This window comes from Rhinatrema bivittatum, chromosome 4 (assembly GCF_901001135.1).
Source record: "Rhinatrema bivittatum chromosome 4, aRhiBiv1.1, whole genome shotgun sequence".
NCBI classification, from domain to species: domain Eukaryota; kingdom Metazoa; phylum Chordata; class Amphibia; order Gymnophiona; family Rhinatrematidae; genus Rhinatrema; species Rhinatrema bivittatum.
The window spans coordinates 362,607,024-362,634,583 of record NC_042618.1 but is presented as its reverse complement, the minus strand read 5'-3'; the positions used below and the strand labels follow the sequence as shown (position 1 = coordinate 362,634,583).

Here is a 27,560-nt window from a genome sequence, read left to right as displayed (position 1 = left end):
ACATGGCCAAAGCAGTCCTCTGAGGCCTACAACCAGACATGGTTTTCAAGAGAAATAAAATATGCAGATCAGTCTGATATCGTTGCATAGAAATTAGCACACTGTGTGGGTACTTTTTGATGGGATAGTTGTCCAACCAAGCATGCACGCTTAAGTTCACTTTGCAAACTGATGTAACTTATGGATGTTTGCTGACTTTATTATATAGGCCTACTCACATCCCACCAAGACCATGTACCTCGCCCCGCAGACGCAGCCCGAGGAGGCTGCCGCCACCACCCTCCTCCACAGCAATCCGATGCAGACGCACCTTCCCCATGGGATCCCTTAGGCGCGCCCTGACCTTTAAAGGAGCCGCAGCAGGAAACTCACCCGCGGCCCCATCTGATGACTTCAGCAGAAGGCCCTATATAAGAGCAGCTCAGCCCTCCCAGAATCGCCTCAGCAATGGCTCAGCTCCAAGTGGGTAGTGAGTTGCTCCTGCTTCAGTTTCTGCTTCAGCTTCAGTTCCTGATCCAGCTCCTGCTCCAGCTCTCCTTCTGCTCCTCAGGCTTGACTTCGGCTTGTCTCCTGGATTCCCCTGTTTGCTACCTGACCTGTCTTCAGCTTGTCTCCTGGATTCTCCTGCCTGCTGCCAGCCCTGACCTCGGCTAGTCTCCTGGATTCCTCTGCTCGCTGCCTGCCCCGACTCTGGCATGTCAGACTCTGCTTTCGTCCAACGTTCGCCTGGAACCTTCGCATGAAGACCCTCACCTAAGTCCAGCCGGCCCCGGCACCCAAGAGCTCAACCCGCGGGGAATGAGGGCTGGTAGTGGTAAAGGTCCGGTAGGGTTTCCACATCATCCCGGGCCGCCTGCCAACAGCGGGGACCCCCTGTAGGTAGCGTCAACCCCATTGCAACAGTTACAAAATTACCCTCTTATAGCTACACTGGTGAAAGAAAAGTGGAGGCTAATTTTGGACAAAATGTTACATCAAATAAAGAAAAATGTCAAAACTTATTTGGTCAGCATCCCATTCAGATGGCATCTACAAAAATTTGGTCTACATAAACAAACTGTTTAATATTTGAATAGCAGCACTCATTTCTTTATTTTGCAACTTAAGAACATAAGAAAATGCCATACTGGGTCAGACCAAGGGTCCATCAAGCCCAGCATCCTGTTTCCAACAGTGGCCAATCCAGGCCATAAGAACCTGGCAAGTACCCAAAAACTAAGTCTATTCCATGTTACCATTTCTAATGGCAGTGGCTATTCTCTACGTGAACTTAATAGCAGGTAATGGACTTCTCCAAGAACTTATCCAATCCTTTTTTAAACACAGCTATACTAACTGCACTAACCACATCCTCTGGCAACAAATTCCAGAGTTTAATTGTGCGTTGAGTAAAAAAGAACTTTCTCCGATTAGTTTTAAATGTGCCCCATGCTAACTTCATGGAGTGCCCCCTAGTCTTTCTACTATCCGAAAGAGTAAATAACCGATTCACATCTACCCGTTCTAGACCTCTCATGATTTTAAACATCTCTATCATATCCCCCTTCAGCCGTCTCTTCTCCAAGCTGAAAAGTCCTAACCTCTTTAGTCTTTCCTCATAGGGCAGCTGTTCCATTCCCCTTATCATTCTGGTAGCCCTTCTCTGTACCTTCTCCATCGCAATTATATCTTTTTTGAGATGCGGCGACCAGAATTGTACACAGTATTCAGCGGTCTCACCGTGGAGCAATACAGAGGCATTATGACTTATTTCTACTTAAGTTAAGAGGAACCATCTCATGATTATGGTATTACACTAACTCTTTTAACACTTCACTTTAACACCATGTGCTTCAGTTTACCCCATTGAACAGGGAGAATGACTAGCCTAGTGGTTACAGCAATGAGCTGAGAACCAGGAAAGCCAAATCCTGTTATATAGATAATCTGAGCAACGTCAGGCACTTTTCACTAGTGTGCCATGGGAGGGAAAGAGATTCCCCCACAAACATCCCTCCTTGTTCTCACTCGATGCCTCTATGAAGAACTTATGGCTCCACTGCTGCAGCCTTGTCTTCTCTGCGGCATCTGTCTTGCAGATTCTTCATATCATCTGAGACCATGCAGTGGAACATTTCATCACAATCATGGCATTTGACTAGAACTTGTGGGATGGGCCTTTATTTACAACAGTTGCATTTACTGTGCATTGTGGAACAATGTTTAAAAAAAACTTGTCCTCGGTGAACTTTTGGTTTTAAAATACATTTTGTCTAAATAGGGAATATTCTTTGGAAATGCCTGTATGTGTGTTGGTGTTTCTCCTCTCTAGTCTCTTCTCTCTTATAGTACACCATAACAACATTTCCTGCTCAAACAGCCCCATCCCTTCCATCAGTAACTCCCAAAGCTGAGATCATGACACAGCATGTAAACTAAAAAAGAAAAAACATGGTCTAAGGCAACTGTTAAATTTTCGGCCTTAGCAAGCATGTGCTAAACAGTTCATGGAGAAGCACCTACCACACTATTTAACACACCATTGCTAAAGTCTCATTTGCATCTAATGTTCTTTCATTTGCATGCACATACATGCTAAAGTTCTCAGCCCCATTTAGCTTGCAACACTGAGCATTAGAACAGGCCCCTAGAAATGCAAAGATTTAGTGACTTCATCTAACATACTGCTAAAGATTCAGAGTAGAAATAAAACGTTTCCCAATAAATAAATGGCTTGGGAGAGAGGGGGGTTCTTTTACTAGGGAGAGCCTAATTTGTTTTGTTTGAATTATGTTGAAGTAACTTTTCCTTGCTACTTGTTTTACTTTAATGCTTTATTCTCTGGTGTATAACAGAACTTTCTCTCTTTCAAGAATATCCAAAATGGGACAATTCTTGCTGCTCTACAAGAAACCAGAACATACCCTAAGGTAATTATTATAAATGTCAACAAGATACATTTTACAGAACCCACTATTAAACAGAGCTGGAACAGTATAGTGACATCGTGTTTACTTACCGCAAAAGTCAGCAAGAGGAACTTGTTAAGAAGCACGGGATTTTCAAGCGCAGCCTCGGATTTTATCGCATCCCATATCTATGAATGACAAGAAGCACAGGAAAAAACCCTGAGAGCTGGCTACAGTTCTTCAATAGAGGCAGGCATCTCAGTATACCTCAGGCAGTGGATTCATATACAGTAAGGTAAAAGACACAAGGTGGGTGTTATCGCTCAAGACTTTCTTTCAAGCTCCTCTCTCATTTGCCGGTCCTTGCAGCAATTTACAGTAAACCCATTTATCTCCCATGTCACGTCAATGTTAAATGAGGTTTGCAGCTACAATGCCTTCTGTCTAACACCAAATCCCAATTTCTTTCTCCAACAATTTGAAGTGACATCCTTATCATCATTAAGAAAATAGGCAGTGCCCCCAAATCTAGGTTGAAATCTAATGAAAACAGATGTTGAACCTCAAGAGATTGAGAAGGTGATGTTGACAGATATGGGGAAAGGGGTGGAATTAAAGAGGAGCATTTTGTGTTGCTCTTCATGTATCCCAGTATATTTAAGCATTATTTGGAGTAGCCATCTAGTGGTTAGAGCTGCAGGCTACGAACCAGGGAAATCAGGGATCAAATGCCACTGTGACCTTGGGCAAGTTACTTTACCCTCCATTGATACAAACGTAGGCATGGATTTATCAAAATGCACTAAATATCGCATGCAATAGGAAAAGGGGCGTGTTTATGGTATTAGGCTGTTTATCGCAAAGTGCGCTATCTTAGAGCTTCGTATAGGTATTACCACAGAGTGCGATAACTTTTTCGCACTTTGCGTTAAGTACCACAATTGTTTCAATTCCTACCCACAGGGAGGGGTGGGGAAGAGAGAGAGAGAAATAGAAAGAGACAGAGAGACAGAGAAAGAGAGAGACACTAGCTATAAGGCCCTCATACCAGGTACTTATTTATACCTCTATAGGAGGTCCACCTAGCTACTCGAGGTGAGGTTTAGGTAATAGTGTAGGGGTTAGAGGGCCCCTTTGACATGCAGAGTGAGACGTACGAAAAGAGCAGTACACTCTTGTGAAGGTTTGATGTCTTTCGGAGTTAGGAAACTCACCCAAAGATGAGATTTGTGCAATGTTACCTGTGTAACATCAACCTGGCTTGATGTTACACAGGTAGAGGTACTAAAAACGCTATTTGCAAAAACATTGCAAATTGCGATAAAGCCATATCGCACAGCTTAACACAAATGAAAAAGGTGTAGTTAAAATCCGAAGCCAGCCCTCTTGGCCAGAAATCCCGCCCCAAACTCCTCCCCCTTTCCTAATTTGCATCGCACCATGCGTTACGGTGTTTTCACATGCATTAAAGGTGCTTTTCGCATGCGAAAACTCCTTAACGCATGCGAAAACGCCATATAGCACTTTGATAAATGATTCCCTTAGATTATGAGTCCACTAGGGACAGGGCCATAGCTACAGTACTTCGATCTGATCTGCTTTACCAAGAAAGCATAAAATAAATATCAAATCCAATTAAATACTTTTTTATTGAACCAACTTAATACATCTGTGACTAACTCTCACGCGTTATGCTCCATTATGTCATTATTTTCCTCTCCCACTGAAACCCAGCTAGGTATCTGTGCAATGATTCACAGTACTGAGGTTTTTATCATTCTAATCCACCTTTATATCATTTCCTATCCTACATAGAAACATAGAAACATAGAAATGACGGCAGAAGAAGACCGAATGGCCCATCCAGTCTGCCCAGCAAGCCTCACACATTTTCTCTCTCATTCTTATCTGTTTCTCTTAGCTCCTTGTTCTATTCCCCTTCCACCCCCACCATTAATGTAGAGAGCAGTGATGGAGCTGCATCCAAGTGAAATATCTAGCTTGATTAGTTAGGGGTAGTAGGGGCAGTAACCGCCGCGATAAGCAAGCTACACCCATGCTTATTTGTTTTACCTAGACTATGTTGTACAGCCCTTGTTGGTTTTTTTTTTTTTTTTTCTCCCCTGCCGTTGAAGCAGAGAGCCATGCTGGATATGCATTGAAAGTGAAGTATCAGGCACATTTGGTTTGGGATAGTAACCGCCGTAACAAGCCAGCTACTCCTCGCTTTGTGATTGCGAATCCTTTTTTTTTCTTCACCCCTGTCGTTGAAGCTATGCAGGATATGCGTGAAGCATCAGTTTTTTTGTTTTTGTTTTTGGTTTGTTTTTTTTCCCCTGCCGTTGAAGCAGAGAGCTATGCTGGAAATGCGTGATGTATCAGTCTTTCTCCCATGCCGATGAAGCAGAGAACCATGCTGGATATGCATGGAAAGTGAAGTATCAGGCACATTTGGTTTGGGGTAGTAACCGCCGTAACAAGCCAGCTACTCTCCGCTTTTTGAGTGCGAACCCTTTTTCTTCTCCCTTGCCGTTGTAGCAGAGAGCTCTGCTGGATGTGTGAAGTATCAGTTATTCTTCTCCCCTGTCATTGAAGCAGAGAGCTATGCTGTATATGCATTGAAAGTGAAGTATCAGGCATATTTGGTTTGGGGTAGTAACCGCCGTAACAAGCCAGCTACTCCCCTCTTTGTGAGTGCAAATCCTTTTGCACAAACTTTACAACAAAAAGGTTTGACATACCCTGCCAGCACTGTAAAGATTTTAATAATTTAATATTTATTAAAGAAACCAGCAAAAAGTTTGAAAGTTGTCCTGAAAACAATTACTATTTTCCATTTCTCTGCTGAGTGCGCGAATTATTAAGAACACTGAATTCCAGCATAATCTCACTTGTTTTTGGCAATGATATGTAGTTACTTAACATATATACTCTCTGGATATTTACTTTCAGCCTGTGCTAATGGAAGTGTGAGAATAGCTGCACCCATGCCTGAGTTATGTACATTATTTTATTATCTACATCTAAATTTGTTGAACTTTATTTCTGGTGGGAAAGAAATGCAGTCTGATACCACAGGAGCTCAAAAGAAGTACAGAAAAAGAAGAACTATTTTATTAAGAAGGTGTAGTTTCTGTAATGAATTTTTATATTTCACCTCATTTGCTGCTTTTTCTAAAAGTGCTTTCTTATCACATGATTTGAAGGATTCCAAAGTATTGGTGTTATATACAGTTCCCACAGCTGGACAACAGCGTACTGGAGTTGAAGCATTCCTAAAGAAAAGACAAATGTAGTTTCACAATTTGGGCGTGAGACTTTGGCAAAAGGTTAACGTCAATTGACTGAGAAAGACTCCCATATCATTAAATGTTAGTAGCAATCTCGTGCTGTACTTTTACCCTAAAAACTACATGTCCAACAACAATGATGGTATCCTCTTCTAGTGGATGACTGGGAGAACATTAAGTAAATCTATAACTCTAGCATTAAACTTTCAAAAGGGAGACTTTGATAAAATGAGGAAAACAGAAAAATAACTGAATGGTAACTTTTAATCAGGCATGCAGGCGCACATGTGCACAGGATTGCCAGCTTGACTTTATAACATACACACGTATATGCATGCATGTCATAAGATAGCCTGGACGCGCATACATATGCTTGCAGTTTTAAATGGACTCACATGTGCACACAAATTCCACTTCTACCACGTAAGTGGGGGATTTTATAAGGGATGTGCACAGACACCATTCACCATTTTCCCAGTTCGCTCCCAGTTCATCCAGTTTAGGGATAGGAGTTGCAACTCCCCCCAATTTAATAAACACGCTTCCCCCGTTAGCCCAGACCCTTAAAACTCCACTGCCTTGCCTATATTTTATGTTTTACTACTTACACGCCATCCATAGCAGAAGTAAACACAGCAGGGGATCCCGGTGTGTGCAAGAACACGTAAATATTTACAGGTACATCTCTTGGCCAGGCCCCGACATGCCTACACTCCACCCAGACCATGCCCACGCTCCGCCCCTTTTTAGAAACTTTTTACTTATAAGCGCAGCTGGAGATACTCGCATCCTTGGGCAATTTTTAAATCTGCTCAGTGTGCACCGGCCCAACTTCTGTGCATATCTCCCGGTCTTGGTGTGCGCAGAGCTTTTAAAATTCACCTTGTTTACATCAGTTGTGGTCATAGTTTAAAAATACCATCTTAGAAGTTCAGTCCAGATATATTCCACTCATTCAAAAAAAGAAGGCCAAAAGACTGCTGGCATGGTTAAAAGCCAAGATGAAAGAGACTATTTTAACCAAAAGACCTTCTTTTAAAAACTGGAAAACATATCCATCTGAGGAAAATAGGAAAACACATAATCACTGGTAAGTTAGATGTAAAACATTGATCAGGCAGGCTATAAGTGAATTTGAAAAGAAACTGGCTGTAGAGACAAAAACTGATAATAAACACTTTTTAAATAAATCTGAAGTAGGAAGCCTGTAAGAGTGTCATTAGGACAATTAGATGATCGAGGGGTTAAAGGGGCACAGAGAAGATAAGGCCATCTCGAAAAGACTAAATTAATTCTTTACTTCAGTGTTTATTGAAGAGGCTGTTGGTGAGATACCTGTGCCAGAAACTATTTTTAATGGTGATGATTCAGAAGAAGTGATACAAATCACTTTGAAGATGGAAGATGTAATCAGACAGATTGACAAATTAAAGAATAGCAAATCGTCTGGACCAGATAGCATACAGCCCAGAGTTTTGAAAGAACTCAAAAATTAAATTGCAGATCTGTTATAGGTAATTTGAAACCTATAGTTGGGATCATCCACCATGCCTGAAGACTGGAGGTTGGCCAATGTAACCTCTATCTTTAAAAAGGGCTCCAGGGATGATCCAGGAAACCATAGACCGGTGAGTCTGACTTCAGTGCCAGGAAAAATCATGGAAACTATTCTACAGAAGAAAATCACATAATATATAGAATGACATGGTTTAATGAGAAATAGCCAGAATGGGAATCTTGCCTCACCAATCTACTACATGTTTTTGAAGGGAGTTAATAAACATGTGGAAAATGGTGAGCCAGTGGATGTAGTGCATTTGGATTTTCAGAAAACATTTGACAATGTGCCCCATGAGAGTCTCCTGAGAAAATGTAAAAGTCACAGGATAGGAGGCAATGTCCTATTATGGAATGCAAACTGGTTAAAAGATAGGAAGCAGAGAGTAGGTCTAAATGGTCAGTTTTCTCAGTGGAGAAGGGTAAACAGTGGAGTGCCTCAGGGATCTATACTGAGACCGGTGCTTTTTAATATATTTATAAATGATCTGCAAAAAAGAACAATGAGTGAAGGGATCAAATTTGCAGATGATACAAAATTATTCCAAGTTATTAAATCACAAATGAACTGTAAAAAATTGCAGGGGGATCTTGAGAGACTGGAAATTTAAATGGCAGATGTTAACACATTATGTTCCAAATTTTTTCAGATGCTATCTTCTTAAGTAGGACACTGGGACATATTGGGTTAATGTGGACAACTGCAAAATGATGCACATGGGGACAGGTAGTATACAATATAGTTACATGATGTTAGGTTCCATACTAGGAATTACCACCCAGGAAAAGGATCTGGACATCATAATAGACAATATTTTGAAATCCTTGGTTCAGTGTGTGACGGCGGTCAAAAAAGAAAAAAAAAGGATGCTAGGAATTTGTTGCGACCGTCGCTGCTCAACGTCTTCACTCCACCCTCTTTACCTCTGTGGCGACTCCCTCCAGGTCTGAAGGACGGCTGGCTGCCGCGGCGTCTCCCTGCCGTCTCCCTCCGGTGTCCCCGGACCGGCTCGACGCTGCAGATCCGCCATGTTGCCTGAAGCCTAGGGCGCGCGCTCTGAGTGAAGTACCAGCAAGGGCGCGAACCTCTGGGGCGTCCCCCTGAGATGATGTCATCCGCTTCCGATATTTAAAGGTCTCTGATATCGCTAACAAGCTGAGTTAGCAAGAGGGAGGGGAATCCTACTTAAGCTACTCTGCCTCCTCGGACTTCCAGAGGTACCCGCTCCTCGGGGGCCTCACTCTCTTTTGCTTTTCAGGTTACAGACAGGAACCGGTACTCGCTCCTCGAGGGCCCTCGTTCCTGACTATCTGCTGATTCTCTTCTGCCTGGAAGCCATCACTGTCTACATCACTGTGAGTTACCATCGCTCTCTCAGAGCTTTCCCTGGAAACAGGTACTCGCTCCTCGAGGGCCTATCCTCCTGAGCTCCCCAATATGTGAGTGTTGTCACCTAAGTTCTGTTCTTGAACTCTGCATACCCTGCCTACTCACTGTCTACAGTTTCTCTACAGCTCAGCAATCCAGGGATCGCTGTTCCAATATCTGAGGGACTTCAGCCCTGCCGGGCACTTCAGCTCACTACTGCCACCTCTGGTGGTTTCAAAAACCTGTTAATTAAAGAACTAGTGTGTGTGTCTCCATACTTCAAGCCTAGCCGGTGGTCCCTCTCGGGATCTTTCCCCGGGGGCGTGGTCATCTGCCAACGGCCCAAGGATCCACCCACTCCTATCCGATTGCTCCTGCCATCAGCATAGCGGATTATAACAGATTGCTACTACGCATGCGGAACACTAACAGATTGCTAAACTCCACATACGGACATATCAGATTGCTAACTCTCTAGCAGTCTTCCAACACCAAAGCTAACAGAATTATTAGGAAAGAAATGTAGAATAAAACGGCAAATATCATAATGTCTCTGTATTGTTTATTTTATTTAGGCATTTTATATACTGTCATTCCAGAAGAAGATCACAATGGTTTACTAAAGTAACATTCATATTATAGGTCAACAAATATCAACACATGTTAACTAGATTGTTAAAATAGCAATTCGTGATAAAGTTCCTTTTAAATAACCTTCACGAGGTAGTCAGTGAGTTGTCTTAATACTCTTTACGTCTCTTAATAATTTTAGCTCGTTCATCAAACATTATCTATGTAATTTTCTGCAAGATGTTATGTTATGTTAGGCGTTTGAAGTTCTTTCTTTCTGTAATCAGATATGACTACTCGGGTAAAGAGTTCCACAACTTGGGGCCCGCTATAGAAAACATTCGGTCTCTTATTTGCATTAGGTGAGTGTTCTGCGGTGTAGGTATAGTTAATAGTCCTTTGTTTTGTGATCTTACTGTTCGTTGTGATGTGTAAGGTTGGAGAGTCACGCCTAATAAGCATGAGTTTCTGTCATGGATTATGTTGAAAATTAGTGTTAGTACTTTATAGTGGATTCTTAATTGTACTGGGAGCCAGTGTAGATCTATCAGCAATGGGGTGATGTGGTCAAATTTCCTCGTCCCTAGTAATAGTCTTGCTGAGGCATTTTGTAGTAGCTGTAATGGTTTTAATAGTCCTGAAAGTAAGCCTAATAATAGGGAGTTGCAGTAATCTATGTTTGAAAATATTAGTGTTACATGGTGAGGCCGCACTTAAGAGTACCTTGTGCAGTTCTGATTGCCATCATCTCAAAAAAGTTATAGTTGCATTGGAAAAAGGTACAGAGAAGGGCAAAAAATGATAAACGGGTGGAATGGCTCTCCTACGAGGAAAGGCTGAAGAGGCTGGGTCTATTCAGCTTGGAGAAGAAATGTCTGAGGGGGATATGATAGAGGTCTATAAAATCATGAGTGGAATAGAAGGGGTAAATGTAAATCGGTTATTTACTCTTTCAAAAACTACAAAGACTAACCAGCACATTCAAAACAAATCGGAGAAAATTATTTTTTCTCAACATACTGGAATTCATTTGTGGAAGATATGTTTAAAGCAATTAGTATAGGTGGGTTTAAAAAAGGTTTGGACAAATTCCTGTGGGAAAAGTAAATAAACTGTTATTAAACAAGTACATTTAAGAAATAGCCACTACTTATCACTCTGTGACAGCAGCATGGGATCTATTTATCATTTGTGATCTTGCCAGGTACTTTTAACCTGGATTGGCCACTGTTGGAAATAGCTTACTGGACTTGAAGGACCCTCGGTCTGACCCAATATTGCAAGTTCTTATGTTTTAATCTTTTCCCTCTTACTCCAAGCTAGTAAAATGACCTTTCCAGGATGGTCGGCGATCCTCTAGTACTCTTCTCATTGCTGGCCATAGTGAGAATACATACAGGAGGCTGTCCTGTGGCCACTGCTGCACCAATGTTTCTATAGTCATTGTTTGTGTTTCTATACTCAGGAGTAATCTTAGGAAATAATTTTTTTTTACAGAGAGGGTGATGGATGCGTGGAACAGCTTCCCAGTGGAGGTGGAGACAAAAACCGTATCCAAAATCAAGAAAGCATGGGATAAATACAGGGAATATCAAAGGAAATGATGGGAATTATAATGCTAAATTAATTGGATAGATTAGCAGACTAGATGGGCCAAAATGTCTTTTTCTGCAGTCATGTTTCTATGTTTCAATGCATCTAGCCCTCTAGATCCAGGTTACCTTCTCTGACTGAAAAAATCTTTTGCCTTATTATTCCTGTGAGTAGCCATCAGATCCCACTGAGGGCAACCCCATCCAACTATTGAATGCTTCCTTGATTAGTTCCCATTTTCCTGGGTCTAATGTCTGTTGGCTCAAATAATCCGTGTGTATATTGTCTGTTCCCACTATATGAGCTGCTGAAAGGTCTTGCAGATGTGCTTTTGCATAGATCATTAATTGATCCATTTCTCTTGCTATCTGTGGACATCTGGTCCCTCCTTGCCTATTCATATAAGCTACCAACGGCATTGTCAGAAAGTATTCTGACTTTTTTCCCTTTTATCTGCGGAAGAAAGTTGATTAAGACCAACTTGATGGCCCTGATCTCCAGGCAGCTTATTGGCCACGATGTCTCCATCCTGGACCAGAGCCCTTGCGCTACCTGACTGGCAGAGAGCTCTCCATCCAGTCATGCTTGCATCTATCATTACCATAACCCAATCTGGGGGCTCTAGGCTAATCCCCTTCATCTAGGTTGACCTGCTATGATGGGAAATGTTGCTTTGAAGCCTTGACTCTGTGGCGACAGGGCATTAGTCACCGTAGGCAAACATTACAGCCTTGCACTCCCCTCCCCAGGACCACCCTCCCCACACAATTAAAATGCAGGTATTTATGACAGTTTTTATATGGACTAGGACATTCAAAGTTCAACTGGACCACACTTCCTCTTCCACATGCTCAATCACACACACAGACACATACAAGGTCAATCACACGCACACATGCTCTCTTCCACATATATTGATCCTCTCACATATGCTCAATCACATGCACATACTCCCTATATTACTTCGCTAACTCTCCCTCTGGAAGCAGAAAGAAGCTGCTGCTGCCTTTGATTAGCACCCAGCTGACAGGAAGAATCCTTAGGGTACAGGGTCCCAGAATGCTCTGCCATACGATTTCTTCCACTGTAGAGTCGTCTCTGCTCTGCCTAGGCTCCTCCAATTTGTGCCTGCACCTCAGATATTCCTCCACTTCCTGCTCTTCTTGGCCAATGCTGCTCTAGAGCTGCCTCCTTTTGACTCACACAGCCAACGCTGCTACTGCTCTTCTTGACTCCACTGTGGACACTGCTCTGGGGCCTTCTCATTTTGGCCTGCATGGACAAAACTGCTCCATCTCCTGCTGTTCTAGGACCTCCTCCTTTCAACCGTGCAGACCACGTGGCAGCCTGCTCCTTCCAGCAACAGCATCTATTTCCCATCCATGTCAGGAAAGGAGATGTCGAGGCTGCTACTGCAGCCCTAGAACTGAGACGCTCTAGGTAGCTGCCTAGTGCTTCCACCAGATCTGTGGAGACCATCTCTACAGGAAGACCCCTTGCAGCGTCACACATATGGGTCCTTGCACATGGCACTACCTCTCTGGATGCCACCATCAAGCCTAGCACTGTAAATAAGATCAAGCTCATGGTGATTTTTTAGCCAGGAATTTCACTTGTTCCTGCAGCTTGCGGATCCTTTAGGTTGTCAAGAACACTCTCACTATGCTCATCTTGAACCTTGCCCCAGGTAGAAGAGTGATTGAGATGGCTGTAACTGACCTTTGTCTTTGTTTACTACCCCACTTAGACTTTCCAATACTTGCAAGACTCGCTGAGTTAACTGAAGATTTTCTTGAAAAGACTTGGCCCTGATTAGCCAATCATCTAGGTAAGGGTGTAATAGAATACCTTTCTTGCAGAGGAAGACCACAATTACTTTGATGATTGTTCATGACCCGAAGAGCAGAACATGAACTGATAATGTCTACCTCGAAACATATGAACCTTTTGTGTTCTTCCCTGACGGTGATTTGGAGCTATGCCTCAAATAAATCTAGGAATGACAAGAACTTTCCTTTTCTCAGTGATAACAACTGACCTCAGGGTTTCCATCCAAAAATGTAGCACCTCGAGCAAGGCTGGTGCAAGAGTATTAGGCACCCTAGGTGAACTTTCTGCCTTGTGCCTTCCCCCAAGTCCAGGCCCTGGCCTCCCCAGAACAAACATATAAGTAAAAATTACGCAACAATAAAATGAAGAAACATAGAAATGATGGCAGAAAAGGATCAAATGATCCACCCAGTCTGCCCAGCAAGCTTATGCCAGTATCTGCTGCTCTGTGCAAGTTACCCCCATGCTTATCAGTTTACCAGACCATAAAAGTCAGGGCCCTCGGATGCTGTTTGAATCAAATTTCTCTTAACTGTTGCCGTGAAAGCAGACAGCAATGTTGGAGTTGCTTCAGAAATATCAGGCTTAGTGATTAAGGGTAGTAAGCACCACAGCAGCTAGTTACTTCCATGTTTATTTGTTCCCTAAACCATAAAAGTTGGCCCTTGTTGCTGTTGAAGCAAAGAGCAATGATGGAGTTACATTAAGCCTAGATAACTGTTATTTGTTAAGGGTAGCAACTGCCACACCAGCAAGTTACCCCCAGTTACCTCCATGCACTCTTTTCTTTATTTCTAACCTCTAGCCTTTAGGGATCTACAGTGTTTATCCCATGCCCCTTTGAATTCCTTGAGTATTTTCGTCTTCACCACATCTTCCGGATGGGCATTTCAGGCATTCCCCACCCTCTCTATGAAGAAATATTTCCTAACATTGGTTCTGAGTTGTCCTCCCTGGTTTCATTTCATGACCCCTAGTTCTATAATAAAGCCATACTAGTAAAAGGAATATTTCAAAATAGCAGACAAATAGAGTGACAGCCAATAATTAAAAACTAAAAAAAAGTTCCAGTTCCAAAACAAAAATTGAAAAACAGCACATACATCAAATATTAAAATAAGAACATAAGAACATAAGATATGCCATACTGGGTCAGACTAAGAGTACATCAAGCCCAGTATCCTATCTCCAACAGTGGCCAATCTAAGTCACAAGTACCTGGCAAGTACCCAAACATTAGACAGATCACAAGCTATTATTGCTTATTAATTACCATCATAGCAGTTTATGGAGTTATCCTCAAGGAATGATTAAAACTAACAAAACTACCTGGGGACTTATAATTTCCAGATGCTCTGAGATTGTCATGGATTAGCTGATGGGATGGGGAGCAGGGGTTGCTATGCACAAACTTTCACCTTTCTCTCATATACATACATATAATTATACACATTTGTTCCATCTCACACACAAAGGCACATTCTATTAGACACACACAGACACACATGCTCTCTCACTCTCTCTCCCTCACAAAGACATGCCCTTATTCACTCAGACAGGCCCCTTCTCTCACACACACACTTAGGTTTCTTGTCTTATTCACACATGTACCCTTACACAGGCTCCCTCCCTCTAACATCATTACTCTCTCGTTCACACACAATCCCTGTCACTCACAAGCACACACTCATAAAAGCTCCCTCTCTTCTCACTCACATACACATTCCCTCATAAAGGCTCCCTCTCTCTCACACACACACCTTCCCTCTATCTCTCATACACCCCTTCATATAGATACTCTCTGTCTCTTACACACACATACACACACCCCCCGTCACACAGGTTTCCTCTCTCACACACACACACTCTCTCATTCCCTCACACAGGCTCCCTCTCCATCTCGTATACACATACACACACACACACACACACACACACACGCCGCTCGCGGCCCACCAAGTCTAGTTCTCTCGGCTGCAAGCAGGATGGATGCTGCTTGTGGTTCCCAAGTCTTCTCTCAGCTGCGAACGGGATGGGCTCTGCTCGCAGCCCCACACGGCTGCCCTTTGCTGCCTCCTACCAGTTGCTACCCTAGGAGACCGCCTAGGTTGTCAAATGGGCACACCAGCCCTGACCTCAAGGAATGGCTGACCCCCTTTAAATCCAAAATGAATTAAAACATTTCCTCCTTTTTCGGGACCATGAATAAATGGAACAACTGGCTCTTCCATTCTAGGACTGACACCACTGCTTCCAGCTGAAGTGTCTGTTTATTTTTGCTTGAATGGCCATCTTCCTTACTGAGGAGTTGCAAGGGGATGAGACGAATGCTTCTGGTATAGGCGTGCTCAGTTTGAGGGCATATCCTTGCCAACTGCTTTCTAATATCTATTGGTCCTCTATGATGCGGATCTATTCCTCATAGTACCGTTTTAACCACCCACCTACTGGCAGGAGGGAGGAGTAGTCACTGGATCTATTCCCCCAAAATGGCTGTTCCTTACCAAGTAGTCTTGTCCTTTATATATTATATTACCTGACATCTCTCAGATAATTTCTAAGGAAGCTTCCTCTAATAGTGCCCATGGACCTGTCCTCTGGGAACTTCTGGGCCTTCTATTCCTCTAAATTGTTAACCAGTTTTTCTAGCTCTTCCCCAAAGAGCTGGCAACTTTTCAAAGGTAGCTTACTTAATCTGGTCTTGAATGCAGAGCCTACTAACCAGTTTCTCAACTGAAACAGATATCTAATTTAGATGTTCTAAATAGATCATGTAAGGTATCGGCTGACTCCAAATGGGCTATCTCCTCGCTATCTATTTACAATACCTCCTTCTCCATCTTGGAAAGAGAATGTTGAATCTTTGCTCAGGTTACACAGACCCCACATACCACCGCTTGAAGCGACAGGTTGGCTAGCTCAAATGATTTCTTGAGCAGGGATTCCATCTTTCAGTCTTGAGGATCATTCAGTACTATACCTCCCTCAACCAGAATAATAGTCTTTCAACATGACTGCAGCTACTGAGGCATCCACCTTTGGCATTCTAGTTAAGCATTCCTTCTTATTCTGTTGGAGCAGATACAAAGCTTCCATAAGCTTTTTAAACTTTAGCATTAAATATGAGTTGTCTCACTCACCCCCAATCATATCCTGGATAGCCGGATGTATGGGAAATGCCTGGTAGATTTCCTTATCCCTGCCAGGATAGGATCCCCTTTGTGTGTCAAATCTTTGGGCTGCTCTTTGGTCAGCTTCAAAGTCTGTGAGATTCTTGCAATGAGGGCTCTTAGCTCTAAATAAACTCATGACTGAATCCTCCCCCAGCCAAAGAGGTCAGCTCCCTTCCTCTGCTTCCTCCCGAGTCCAACTCAGCTCTCCCTTTTTCTCCCAAGTCATTGTGGGCATGCAGGGTCAGCAATGACTCCCTTATTGGAGACTCCTGCCCTGATGCCAGACAGAATCTCTTCAGCCACAGGTCATGTTACAAAGATGGCTTCATGGGAAGATCCCTTCCCTTTTGCTACCTTTCATTTCACAATAAGCCTCGTGCCTAATAAGCACAAACTTCACAAAGAATTTATGCCTCCCTAGTGTCCAAGAGCACCTTTTGGCTTTTGCGCCTCCCACAGGTCTGCACACAATAATTCGGATGCAGCTGATGAGTGCCAAGATCTTGCTGCGGCCATATTCCCAGATAGCAACAAAGTGGAAAACATGACCACCATACTCGCGTGGGGCTCTGATGCTGACTGTTACACCACCACTTCCTCCGCGGCACCAATTTACAGCTCTCTTCTGTGGGCCTCGTCAACATCACAGACCTTGCAGAAAGAGCAAGCTATGTTAGGCCAGGGGTTCTCAACCCAGTCATCACTACACACCTAGCCAGTCAGATTTTCAGGATATCCACAATGAATATGTATGAAATAGATTTGTCGACAATGGAGGCCGTGCATGCAAATCTGTCTCGTGCATTATTCCTGTGCTAGGCTGCCACGTGCACTGCACCTGCTGAATTTCCTCTCCCTTTCCGCACTTGTTTCTAGTTGGGGGAGCCAGCAGGAAACCTGCAGGAGAAGCTGAGGTAAGACTGAGTCTATGCTACAGGCCTGGAGACTCAGCTCCGCTCACCACAGTCCTACTGTGTTTTTAACTTTATTGAAATTAGAAGGCTTTACTATTTTACTGTCTTCTTAAAGGTAGGAACTGTTGGGGTCTGAAGAGAACCTGTTGCCCCAGGGAAGAATTGTCATCCATATTTCCCAGATTCAGCCCTGGCTACTACTGGGGAAATCAGCCTGCCATAGGCTGGCTGATTTCCCCAGCAGAGAATCTCTGACAACTTCCCCTGCCCTATCAGACTGTATAAGAAAAAAGGTTGTCAGTGCAAAGTTTTAGCTCTCTGCCTCCATTTGCAAGTAACATAGAAATGACGGCAGAAGACGACAAAAAGGCCCATCCAGTCTGCCCAGCAAGTTTCGCACCTTTTTTTTTTTCTCATACTTATCTGTTACTCTTGGCTCTTAGTAACCTTTTGGTTCTATTTCCCTTCCACCCCCATCATTAATGTAGAGAGCAGTGTTGGAGCTGCATCCAAGTGAAATATCTAGCTTAATTAGTTAGGGGTAGTAACCACCGCAATAAGCAAGCTACACCCATGCTTATTTGTTTACCCAGACTATGTAATTCAGTCCTTGTTGGTTGTCTGTATATAGATCCACTTTTTTCATTCCCCCTGCCGTTGAAGCAGAGAGTTATGCTGGATATGTATTGAAAGTGAAGTAGGAAGGACAAATCCCACAAGTCTGGACTGGTTTGGCAGAATGATAAGAAAAAGCAGATTTAGAGGACAGGCCTAGAGCCAGGTGTGAGAAAGGGCCCATCAAGAAATGAAGGCTAAAATTGTGAGAGGGGGAAAAAAAGAGAAGACTAACTTTAATGTGAAGATGGATAAGGAATCAGTAGAAACAAATTTTAAAACTATGTCATTTAAATAAAGCAAAAATACTCACATATCAAAGGCACTAAATTCCAAAGTTAAACGAGTTGGTAGACCAGCAGGATCACCTACACCATAAAAAAAAAAAAAATTTAAATAGCAGAATATACTCAGAATCTGACATCTTTGAATAATATTTGCTTCTTACCATTATAGTAATATCCTCTGATATCTTTTGGGGTCTCATCCAACCGGTACTCATTGAGTTTCTTCTGTGTAAGCTGGTGCCAGAAACCTGCATCCAGGGCACTAACAAAAGGAGCAAATTGAAGCTTTGCATTTCCAGCTTCTGGTGACATACTCATTTTACTGGTTCCAGATGCCATTATTGTATATGCAATACTGTAAAAAACAAAATCAAGCACATTGTTATGAAAACAGTCAATAGAACAAACTGTCACTTGGACTGACCACCTTTACTACTATGCTGTCTAAAACAAAAATACTAAACCGTGACAAACATACAAATTACCTTAATTGGTTAAAGTGTTTCAGGAAGAAAGTACACTCAAGCAATTTATTTTCATATGCACTACTTACAAATGTACTTCTCCAGAGCAGCACCTTAAATGTTTATAGTGACTCCATTTTATTACTGTCCTTATACCATCACTTCTCTCTTTGCATCACTATATACCTTCTGGATTTTATTTACATGCTAATGAAAAAATTTAATATGGACAAGTGCAAGGTGTTGCATATAGGGAAAAATAACCCTTGCTGTAGTTACATGATGTAAGGTTCCATATTAGGAGCTACCACCCAGGAAAAAGATCTAGGTATCATAGTGGATAATACTTTAAAATCGTTGGCTCAGTATGCTGCAGCAATCAAAAAAGCAAACAGAATGTTAAGAATTATTAGGAAGGGAATGGTTAATAAAATGGAAAATGTCATAATGCCTCTATATCGCTCCATGATGAGACCACACCTGGAATACTGTGTACAATTCTGGTCGCCACATCTCAAAAGAGATATAGTTGTGATGGAGAAGGTACAAAGAAGGGCAACCAAAATGATAAAGGGAATGGAACAGCTCCCCTATGAGGAAAGGCTGAAGAGATTAGGGCTGTTCAGCTTGGAGAAGAGACAGCTGAGGGGGGATATGATAGAGATCTTTAAGATCATGAGAGGTCTTGAATGAGTAGATGTGAATCGGTTATTTACACTTTCGAATAATAGAAGGACTAGGGGGCATTCCATGAAGTTAGCAAGTAGCACATTTAAGACTAATCTGAGAAAATTCTTTTTCACTCAATGCACAATAAAGCTCTGGAATTTGTTGCCAGAAGATGTGGTTAGTGCAGTTAGTGTTGCTGGGTTCAAAAAAGGTTTGGATAAGTTCTTGGAGGAGAAGTCCATTAATGGAGAAATTACTTACCTGATAATTTCGTTTTCCTTAGTGTAGACAGATGGACTCAGGACCAACGGGTATAGTGTACTCCTGCTAGCAGTTGGAGACGGATCAGATTTCAATCTGACATCAGCCCCTAGTACATATACCCCTGCAGGAAGTGCAGCTCTTCAGTATTCTCCTCAAAAAGCATTGTGGATATACGTGTGACTGACTGATTAACTTACTAATTTGATTAACTTGAATAACTTCATAACTTAGTTAAACGTTAAAACTTGATTAACTTGAACTGGTTGACTGACTATAGCTGGAGACCACCAGTGTACTCAACCGGAAAGCGTCGACACCCGGCAGGGTGGATGCCCTAGGTAAGTGAAAACGTGGCTTACCCTTGAATCATTTGAAAGCCATGCGTAACGGCAGCCAAGGGTGGTATGCTGAGTCCATCTGTCTACACCAAGGAAAACGAAATTATCAGGTAAGTAATTTCTCCATTTCCTAGCGTGTAGCAGATGGACTCAGGACCCGAACCGGGTGAGAGGCTGCCCGTGGCCCACTTAGAATTGTCCTTGCAAATGCAGTGTCCTCCCGAGCCTGAACATCCAGACGGTAGAATCTGGAGAAGGTATGGATGGAGGACCATGTCGCTGCCCTGCAGATCTCGGCGGGTGACAGCATTCTGGTTTCTGCCCAGGATACTGCCTGGGCTCTGGTAGAATGGGCCTTGACCTGTATAGGTGGTGGCTTGCCAGCTTCTATGTAGGCCACCTTGATGACTTCCTTGATCCAGCGGGCAATGGTTGCCCGCGAGGCCACTTCCCCTTGTCTCTTTCCGCTGTGAAGGACAAAAAGGTGGTCTGTTTTTCGTACGTGTTCCGACATTTCCAGGTATCTGGATAGGAGTCTGCCGATATTGAGGTGGCGTCGACTACGGGCTTCTTCCGAATTCTTCAAGCCATCCATCATTGGTAGCGAGATGGTCTGGTTAAGGTGGAAGTGTGAGACCACTTTGGGGAAGAAGGAGGGAACCGTGCGTAGTTGGATGGCTCCCGGGGTTAACCTGAGGAATGGCTTACGGCAAGACAGTGCTTGTAGTTCCGAGATGTGGCGGGCTGAACAAACTGCCAGCAAGAACACCGTCTCTAAGGTTAACAGGCAGAGGGACAGTCCTCGGAGGGGTCTGAAGGCGGTTCCCGCTAGGAAATCCAAAACGAGACTGAGATTCCACAGAGGTACTGGCCACTTTAGTGGTGGACGAATGTGTTTGACTCCTTTTAGGAAGTGTGACTCGTCCGAGTGAGAGGCTATGGTGTCGCCCTCGCTCTTGGAGCCGTAGCATCAGGGGGTCTATTTCTAGGGACACTTGTTGACTTCTGGTTCCCCCCTGTCGGTTGATGTAGGCCACTGTTGTGGCATTGTCTGACATTACTCTGACCGCTTTGTCTCGAAGTAGTCTGACTGCCCGCACTTCTAGGCGATTGATGTTCCATCCCGCCTCTTCTGCGTTCCACTGCCCTTGGGCGGTTAACTCCTCGCAGTGTGCTCCCTATCCTCGTAGACTGGCATCTGTGGTGAGTAGGGTCCAGGTTGGAGAGGATAGTCTTGATCCTCGGCTCATGTGGTTGGCCTGCAGCCACCACCATAGCTGGTTCCGGACTCTGCCCGGGAGCGATAGACGTACGGTGTAGTTCTGGGACCATGTGCTCCACTGTGATAGAAGTGAGCTCTGTAGGGGCCTCATGTGGGCTCGCATGAGTGTGGATGCCATCAGCCCGAGGACTTGCAGGTAATCACATGCTGTGGGACGAGGATCGTTCAGCAAGGTATGTAGCCGATTCCACAGTTTTAATCTCCTTGTGGGAGTCAGGCTGACCTTGTCTTCTTTGGTGTCAAATCGGACTCCTAGGTACTCCAGCGACTGTGAGGGCTGTAGGAAACTTTTGTTTGTGTTGACCACCCATCCTAGGCTCTCCAGTAGGGTTATGACTCTGCTGGTTGCTTGGTGGTTTTCCTCCAGTGACTTTGCCCTGATCAGCCAGTCGTCTAGGTAAGGGTGGACAAGGATTCCTTCCTTCCTCAGTGTTGCCGCCACCACTACTATTACCTTGGTGAACGTCCGGGGTGCTGTGGCTAACCCGAAAGGTAGTGCCCGGAACTGGTAGTGACGGTTCAGGACTTTGAAGCATAGGTAGCGCTGGTGTTCCTGATGAATTGGGATGTGTAGGTAGGCCTCCGAAAGATCCAGGGATGTGGGAAACTCTCCCGGTTGTATTGCCCTTATTACGGATCTCAGGGATCCCATGCGGAAGCGGGGAATCCTCAGGTGGCAGTTGACCAACTTGAGGTCCAGGATGGGCCTGAATGTTCCCTCTTTCTTGGGGACGATAAAATAGATGGAATAATGTCCAGAATTTATTTCTTGCGGAGGCACTGGGTTATGGCCTCAAGGGCCAGTAGTCTGGACAGTGTAGCTTCCACTGCCGCCCTCTTGAAGAGGTTGTGGCAGGGGGACTCCACGAACTTGTCCGGAGGGGTACGAAGAAAATCCAGGTAGTACCCCTCTCGAATGATGGCTAGGACCCACTTGTCCGAAGTTATCTCGACCCATCTGCGGTAGAATAGGGCTAGTCTGCCCCCTATGGACGGGTCGGCTGAATCTCATTGTGGGGCCTGTACCCGAGCTGGTGCCCCTCTTGTTGTGCTTGTTCCGAAAGGACTGGTTCCTGCTCGTAGGGCGGGGCACTTGATAGTTGTTCCTGTAAGGATTGAAGCACTGTGAACTTCTGCCCCTGGAGGGCCTGGGGAAGGGTCGCTGGTTTCTCTTCGTTTTATCCTCCGGCAGGCACGGCACTGGAGACTCGCCCCATTTGTCGGCTACTTTCTCTAGTTCGCTGCCAAACAGGAGGGATCCTTTGAAGGGCATCCTTGTGAGGCGCATTTTAGAAGATGCGTCGGCCAACCAGCTTTGGAGCCAGAGTTGCCTTCTGGCCGCCACCGCAGATGACACTCCTCTGGCCGCTGTACGCACTAGGTCAGAGGCAGCGTCCGCGAGGAATGATACTACTGGTTCCATGTCTTCTCCCGGGGTGTTGTTCCTGGTTTGGGATAAGCAGGCACATGTCACCACCGTGTAGCAGGCCGCAATTTGTAGAGACATAGCGGCTACGTCAAATGACTGTTTGAGGATGGATTCCAGACGCCGGTCGTGTGCATCCTTGAGCGCTGCTCCTCCCTCTACTGGGATAGTGGTGCGCTTAGAGACCGCGCAGACCATGGCATCAACTCTTGGGCATGCAAGAAGATCTTTGGTCGCCGGGTCCAGGGGGTACATGGCTGCCAAAGCTCGTCCCCCTTTGAATGTGGACTCCCGGGCATTCCATTCCAGGTCAATCAGCTGTTGTGCCGCTTGTAACAGAGGGAAATGGCGAGAGGTCTGACGAAGACCTTCCAGCAGGGAGTTCGGTTTAGGTTCCCCCGAAGTACCTGGGCCCGGGATAGCGAGCTCCGTCAGACATTGGGTGACCAGGTCCAGGAGCTTGTCCTTTGTGAAGAAGCGTGAATCCCCTTGAAGAACTCCACCCATGAGATCGACGCTGGATCTAAGCTGAGGGGCACTGGTTCCCTGGGGGTCCCCGTCTGTGGGGAGGTCTCACTGGGATCTGCTAGATCCGGGGTACTCCCTGAGGAGCTAGTACTCGACCCTGGTGGGACTGGCCCTGAACTGGATCTCCCAGGGCCTCCTCACACTGCGTGCAAAGGGTGGTCTCCTCGCTTTGTGCGGCTCTGATGTGACATGCTGGGCAGAGACCTTGAGCCTTTATCCCTGTTTCTGGTGATGCCATGGCTGTCAGCGCGTAAACTCTTATGCGCTCCAGTGCACTTAAGAAGAGCGTGTGAGTTGTGCGCGCAGCTGTGTGTCCAGTCATATATATGCGTCCAGTTCTGTGCGTGCAACTTATGCGCACAAGGTTTTATGTTCATGTAAGTCTATGCGCACAGGTGCTTTGTGCACCTAGCTCGGTTTGTGCGCTTGGGTCGAACGGCGCAGCGAATAGGGCCAAGATGGCGACGGCGAGCACGCGGGCAATATGGCGACCCCCTCGGAGGGTCTCCACATGGGTAGACCCTTGGAAATAGCCGGGGCCTGGCCCTGCTAGGGCGGATCAACCCGGTGGCACTGGTCCCGGCCGGTGACCTGTGCTCTTCCTCGATCCTCGGAGACCGGATTCAAGCAGAAGATTTCTACCTTACCTTGTCTTCGGCGCTTCCCGGTTTCGTCCCGGGCGGTCTCCGGCTGCGGGGGGAAAGGGCAAATACCTTCACTGCCGTACTCGAGGGTGCACCCGCTGCCTCTCGGCCGCGCCCGAGGATCAGGGGCTAGGTCCTCGCCGTGATTCTGCCGCTGGACCGAGGCTTACCTCCGAGGGACCACGGAAATCACCTCGGGAATCTCAACCGGGAGAGGGACCCGAGGGTATCACCGCAGGAGAGCGGGGCTCGTCTTCAGGTAGGTTTCTTCTTTAAAATTTGGTTTTCTTCTTTGAATTTGGTTCTAACGCTGTGAGAGCGTGCAGATAGTCCCTAACTGCTATGGAGACGGAAAATACTGAAGAGCTGCACTTCCTGCAGGGGTATATATATACTAGGGGCTGACATCAGATTGAAATCTGATCCGTCTCCAACTGCTAGCAGGAGTACACTATACCCATTGGTCCTGAGTCCATCTGCTACACGCTAGGAAACGGCTATTAATGAAATTTACTTAGGGAATAGCCACTGCTATTAATTGTATCAGTGGCATGGGATCTTCTTAGTGTTTGGCCTCTGTTGGAAACAGGATGCTGGGCTTGATGGACCCTTGGTCTGACCCAGCATGGCAATTTCCCTCACAATGGAATGCTCTCCCTCCAGACCTCCAACAAGATCCATGTCCTCTATCTTTCAAAAAAAACCTCAAAACATGGCTCTTCAAACTAGCATTCCCAGAATGATGACTTCTGTTCACTTCATAGACCAACATGACCTTCGCTTTGTTCCATGTCTTACTCCTTAACCTTCCTAAGTCCGCTGCAAGAGCGGACTTGCAAGTAGTTTCATTAAGTATTTATCTTAATTTAATCTTGTTAATCCTAGACATATTAGCATGTTATCAACTTCCGTCTGGTTGTATTTATTTATTTAATTATCAACTAAGTTGCATACTGTTATGTTTTGCAATGGGCAAGTTTTTAGCTCCAGTTTCCTATGCATTTACTTGTTTCTCACATTGTTCCATGTAACGCTCCTATGCGAAGTTTTTTTGTTCATTGTAAACCGGTGTGATTTGTAGTTTCTACAGGAATGCCGGTATATAAAAAAGCAAAATAAATAAATAAATTTCTTGTGTTCTTATGACAGCACCGTTGCCAGGAACATAGCATCTCAGGCAACAGTTACAGACCATGTCCTCTCTCCTCCTCCTTGCTAGTTGCATGGCTTCCGTGGCCCACCCTCTTGATGAGGCAGGCAAGGTCACTATTAGCTAGCAAAGGGGCTGATATAATAAGCTCAGTTTTAAAACTATTCATTGAAATTCAGTACAGTTTCTTAATGCACATCCTAAACATTTTTAACTCCTGATGTATTAAGCTAATAGTATGCTAATGTATTAGGAGTTAAAAAATGCACATACACCCAAAAATGTGTGTAAAGAAAATGTTTAGCGCACATAAAAATTTATGAGCAGAAAACATGCTTTCGGTGCATAAAATCCCAATGACAGGTCCCAGCACTAGAACTCCAGCTTCCACCTATATACTACCATTAGACCTGGAGACTTAACTCCATTTTGGACTAGGTCTTAAGTTTCCAGCACTAAAAAACACAAGGTAAGCCAGCTCACCTTCTGCATTGGGGGGGGGGGGGGGGGGGGGGGGGGGAGAGAAATAACTGTCATCATTAGCAATGTTTATAAGAGGGTACTAATCCGTCCACACATTGTTATCCACAAAACTACTTACTGCATTAGCAGTAATGTTTGAGGTTAACTGCAGATTAAACTATGCCGAGCGTACCTTTTTACATCGGAGACTCAGGGAGTAGACAGGCATTACCAGAAGCAGAAGAGGATATGGAAGGGGAATTGGGCCGTGCACAGTTCACCCCTCTCACTTCCATTCTCTGGTGACCTACTGGCTTGGTGCCCAGCTTGCCCATCTATATCCAAAGCCTTGACTGAAGAAAGCAGTACTTAAATTTGGGAACATTCAGCGTTCACTACCAAATAAACCCCACTTCAAAAACTAAAGTTCAATAGCACTTATAAAGTTATCATCAGTCCTTTTTATTTTTTAGCAGCAAAATGTTAATTTTTACACTTTGTCCTATGGGCCCTTTTCATCAATATACTTCCATGCCAAATTGATACTCCATTATAGTATAAAATATTTCAAATACTGACATATACTGTATGTGTTACAAAGTAAGATTTGTTCCCCTTGGGATTCACTTTTCCACAACCTTAAAAAACGACAACATTCACCTACTATATTAATACTCTGTGCTACTTGCCTTACATGCATTCTTTTTTCTTGGGAAAGTTAATAGACTATACAAGCAATAAGTAATAGTGGCATTCAGGCGTGTAAACTGAAAAAGCAAAAACTGCAGTTGTAAGTTCTTCGTGCAACAATTAGTTTCCGGTCAGGGTATAAAATTCTACCATATGACAGGCTTCAGTCCTTGCACGTCTGAAAGTGCCTAATGCATGACGACAATCTTTTTTGGCGCCTTACCCGCTACTCGACGGGGACACTCCCTCAATCCCCACCACTAACACCACTGCTGCCAGAGGGAACAATCCCGCCTACGGAGCACACTCACCTGTTTCTCTGTTTACTTCCTGCTTTGCTGCCGGCTTTGGGCGCTCTCTGATGATGTCACTAATTTACAAGCCTTGGCGTCCAGGAAGCGCGCGGGAGAGTCAGGGCTTGGAGCTTTATGGTTTTTAGAGTGTTGCCAACCTCGCTTATTTACCGCGAGATTGGGCTTCTTTTCCTAGTCATTCGCGGGTTTTTTTTTACCGATTCGCTGGTTGCTTTTAATTGGGCAATTTTTTCTGCCAGTCGCGTTTTTTTGGGCTTGTTGGGCGGGACTTGTGCTCTGATGTTACAGTGATTGGCTGCTGCTGCTATGAAGCCTGTCCATAGCAGGCACACCCTATCCCTATATTGCAGCAGTAAGCCAATCAGAGTAGGATTCAAATAGTGAGCTGCAAGCCTTGTTGATGCATATCTCACGAGCACATTTTTGTTGGCAGACCTGGAACGGGAAGGTCAGCAGCACAGCATTGGAGGGCAACAGCAAAGGAATCTTCAGACTGTGCAGCTACAGCCAGGTATCAGGAGGGGAGGAATGAGGTGGGGGGGGGGGCAGAGATGTGCTTGGAGGAGGGGGTGGGGAGAGGGGAATGAATGAGTGAGTGAGTGTGTGGGGGCCAGAGATGTGCTTGGAGAGGGGAATGAGTGAGTGAGTGAGTGAGTGTGTGTGTGGGGGCCAGAGATGTGCTTGGAGAGGGGAATGAGTGAGTGAGTGAGTGTGTGGGGGGCCAGAGATGTGCTTGGAGAGGGGAATGAGTGAGTGAGTGAGTGAGTGTGTGGGGGCCAGAGATGTGCTTGGAGAGGGGAATGAGTGAGTGAGTGAGTGTGTGGGGGCCAGAGATGTGCTTGGAGAGGGGAATGAGTGAGTGAGTGTGTGGGGGGCCAGAGATGTGCTTGGAGAGGGGAATGAGTGAGTGAGTGAGTGTGTGGGGGCCAGAGATGTGCTTGGAGAGGGGAATGAGTGAGTGAGTGAGTGTGTGGGGGCCAGAGATGTGCTTGGAGAGGGGAATGAGTGAGTGAGTGAGTGTGTGGGGGCCAGAGATGTGCTTGGAGAGGGGAATGAGTGAGTGAGTGAGTGTGTGGGGGCCAGAGATGTGCTTGGAGAGGGGAATGAGTGAGTGAGTGAGTGTGTGGGGGCCAGAGATGTGCTTGGAGAGGGGAATGAGTGAGTGAGTGAGTGTGTGGGGGCCAGAGATGTGCTTGGAGAGGGGAATGAGTGAGTGAGTGAGTGTGTGGGGGGCCAGAGATGT

The 27,560-nt window shown here is 44.9% G+C and overlaps 1 protein-coding gene across 2 annotated transcripts in view; it reads right to left on the bottom strand.

Annotated features, from left to right (window-relative positions):
- The window catches only part of ATG7 (autophagy related 7), a 533,052-nt gene extending 506,565 nt beyond the window's left edge, over positions 1 to 26,487 (bottom strand). The window contains exons 1-5 of one of the 2 annotated variants that reach the window (XM_029600773.1): positions 26,315 to 26,487; positions 18,248 to 18,441; positions 18,113 to 18,167; positions 6,046 to 6,163; positions 2,999 to 3,076 (exon numbers count right to left, since the gene is read on the bottom strand). In XM_029600773.1, the coding sequence (XP_029456633.1) occupies positions 2,999 to 3,076; positions 6,046 to 6,163; positions 18,113 to 18,167; positions 18,248 to 18,425 (429 nt within the window). In that variant the 5' untranslated portion in view covers positions 18,426 to 18,441; positions 26,315 to 26,487. The other variant, XM_029600774.1, reaches the window with a different exon arrangement.
- Positions 26,488 to 27,560: the final 1,073 nt, after the last annotated feature.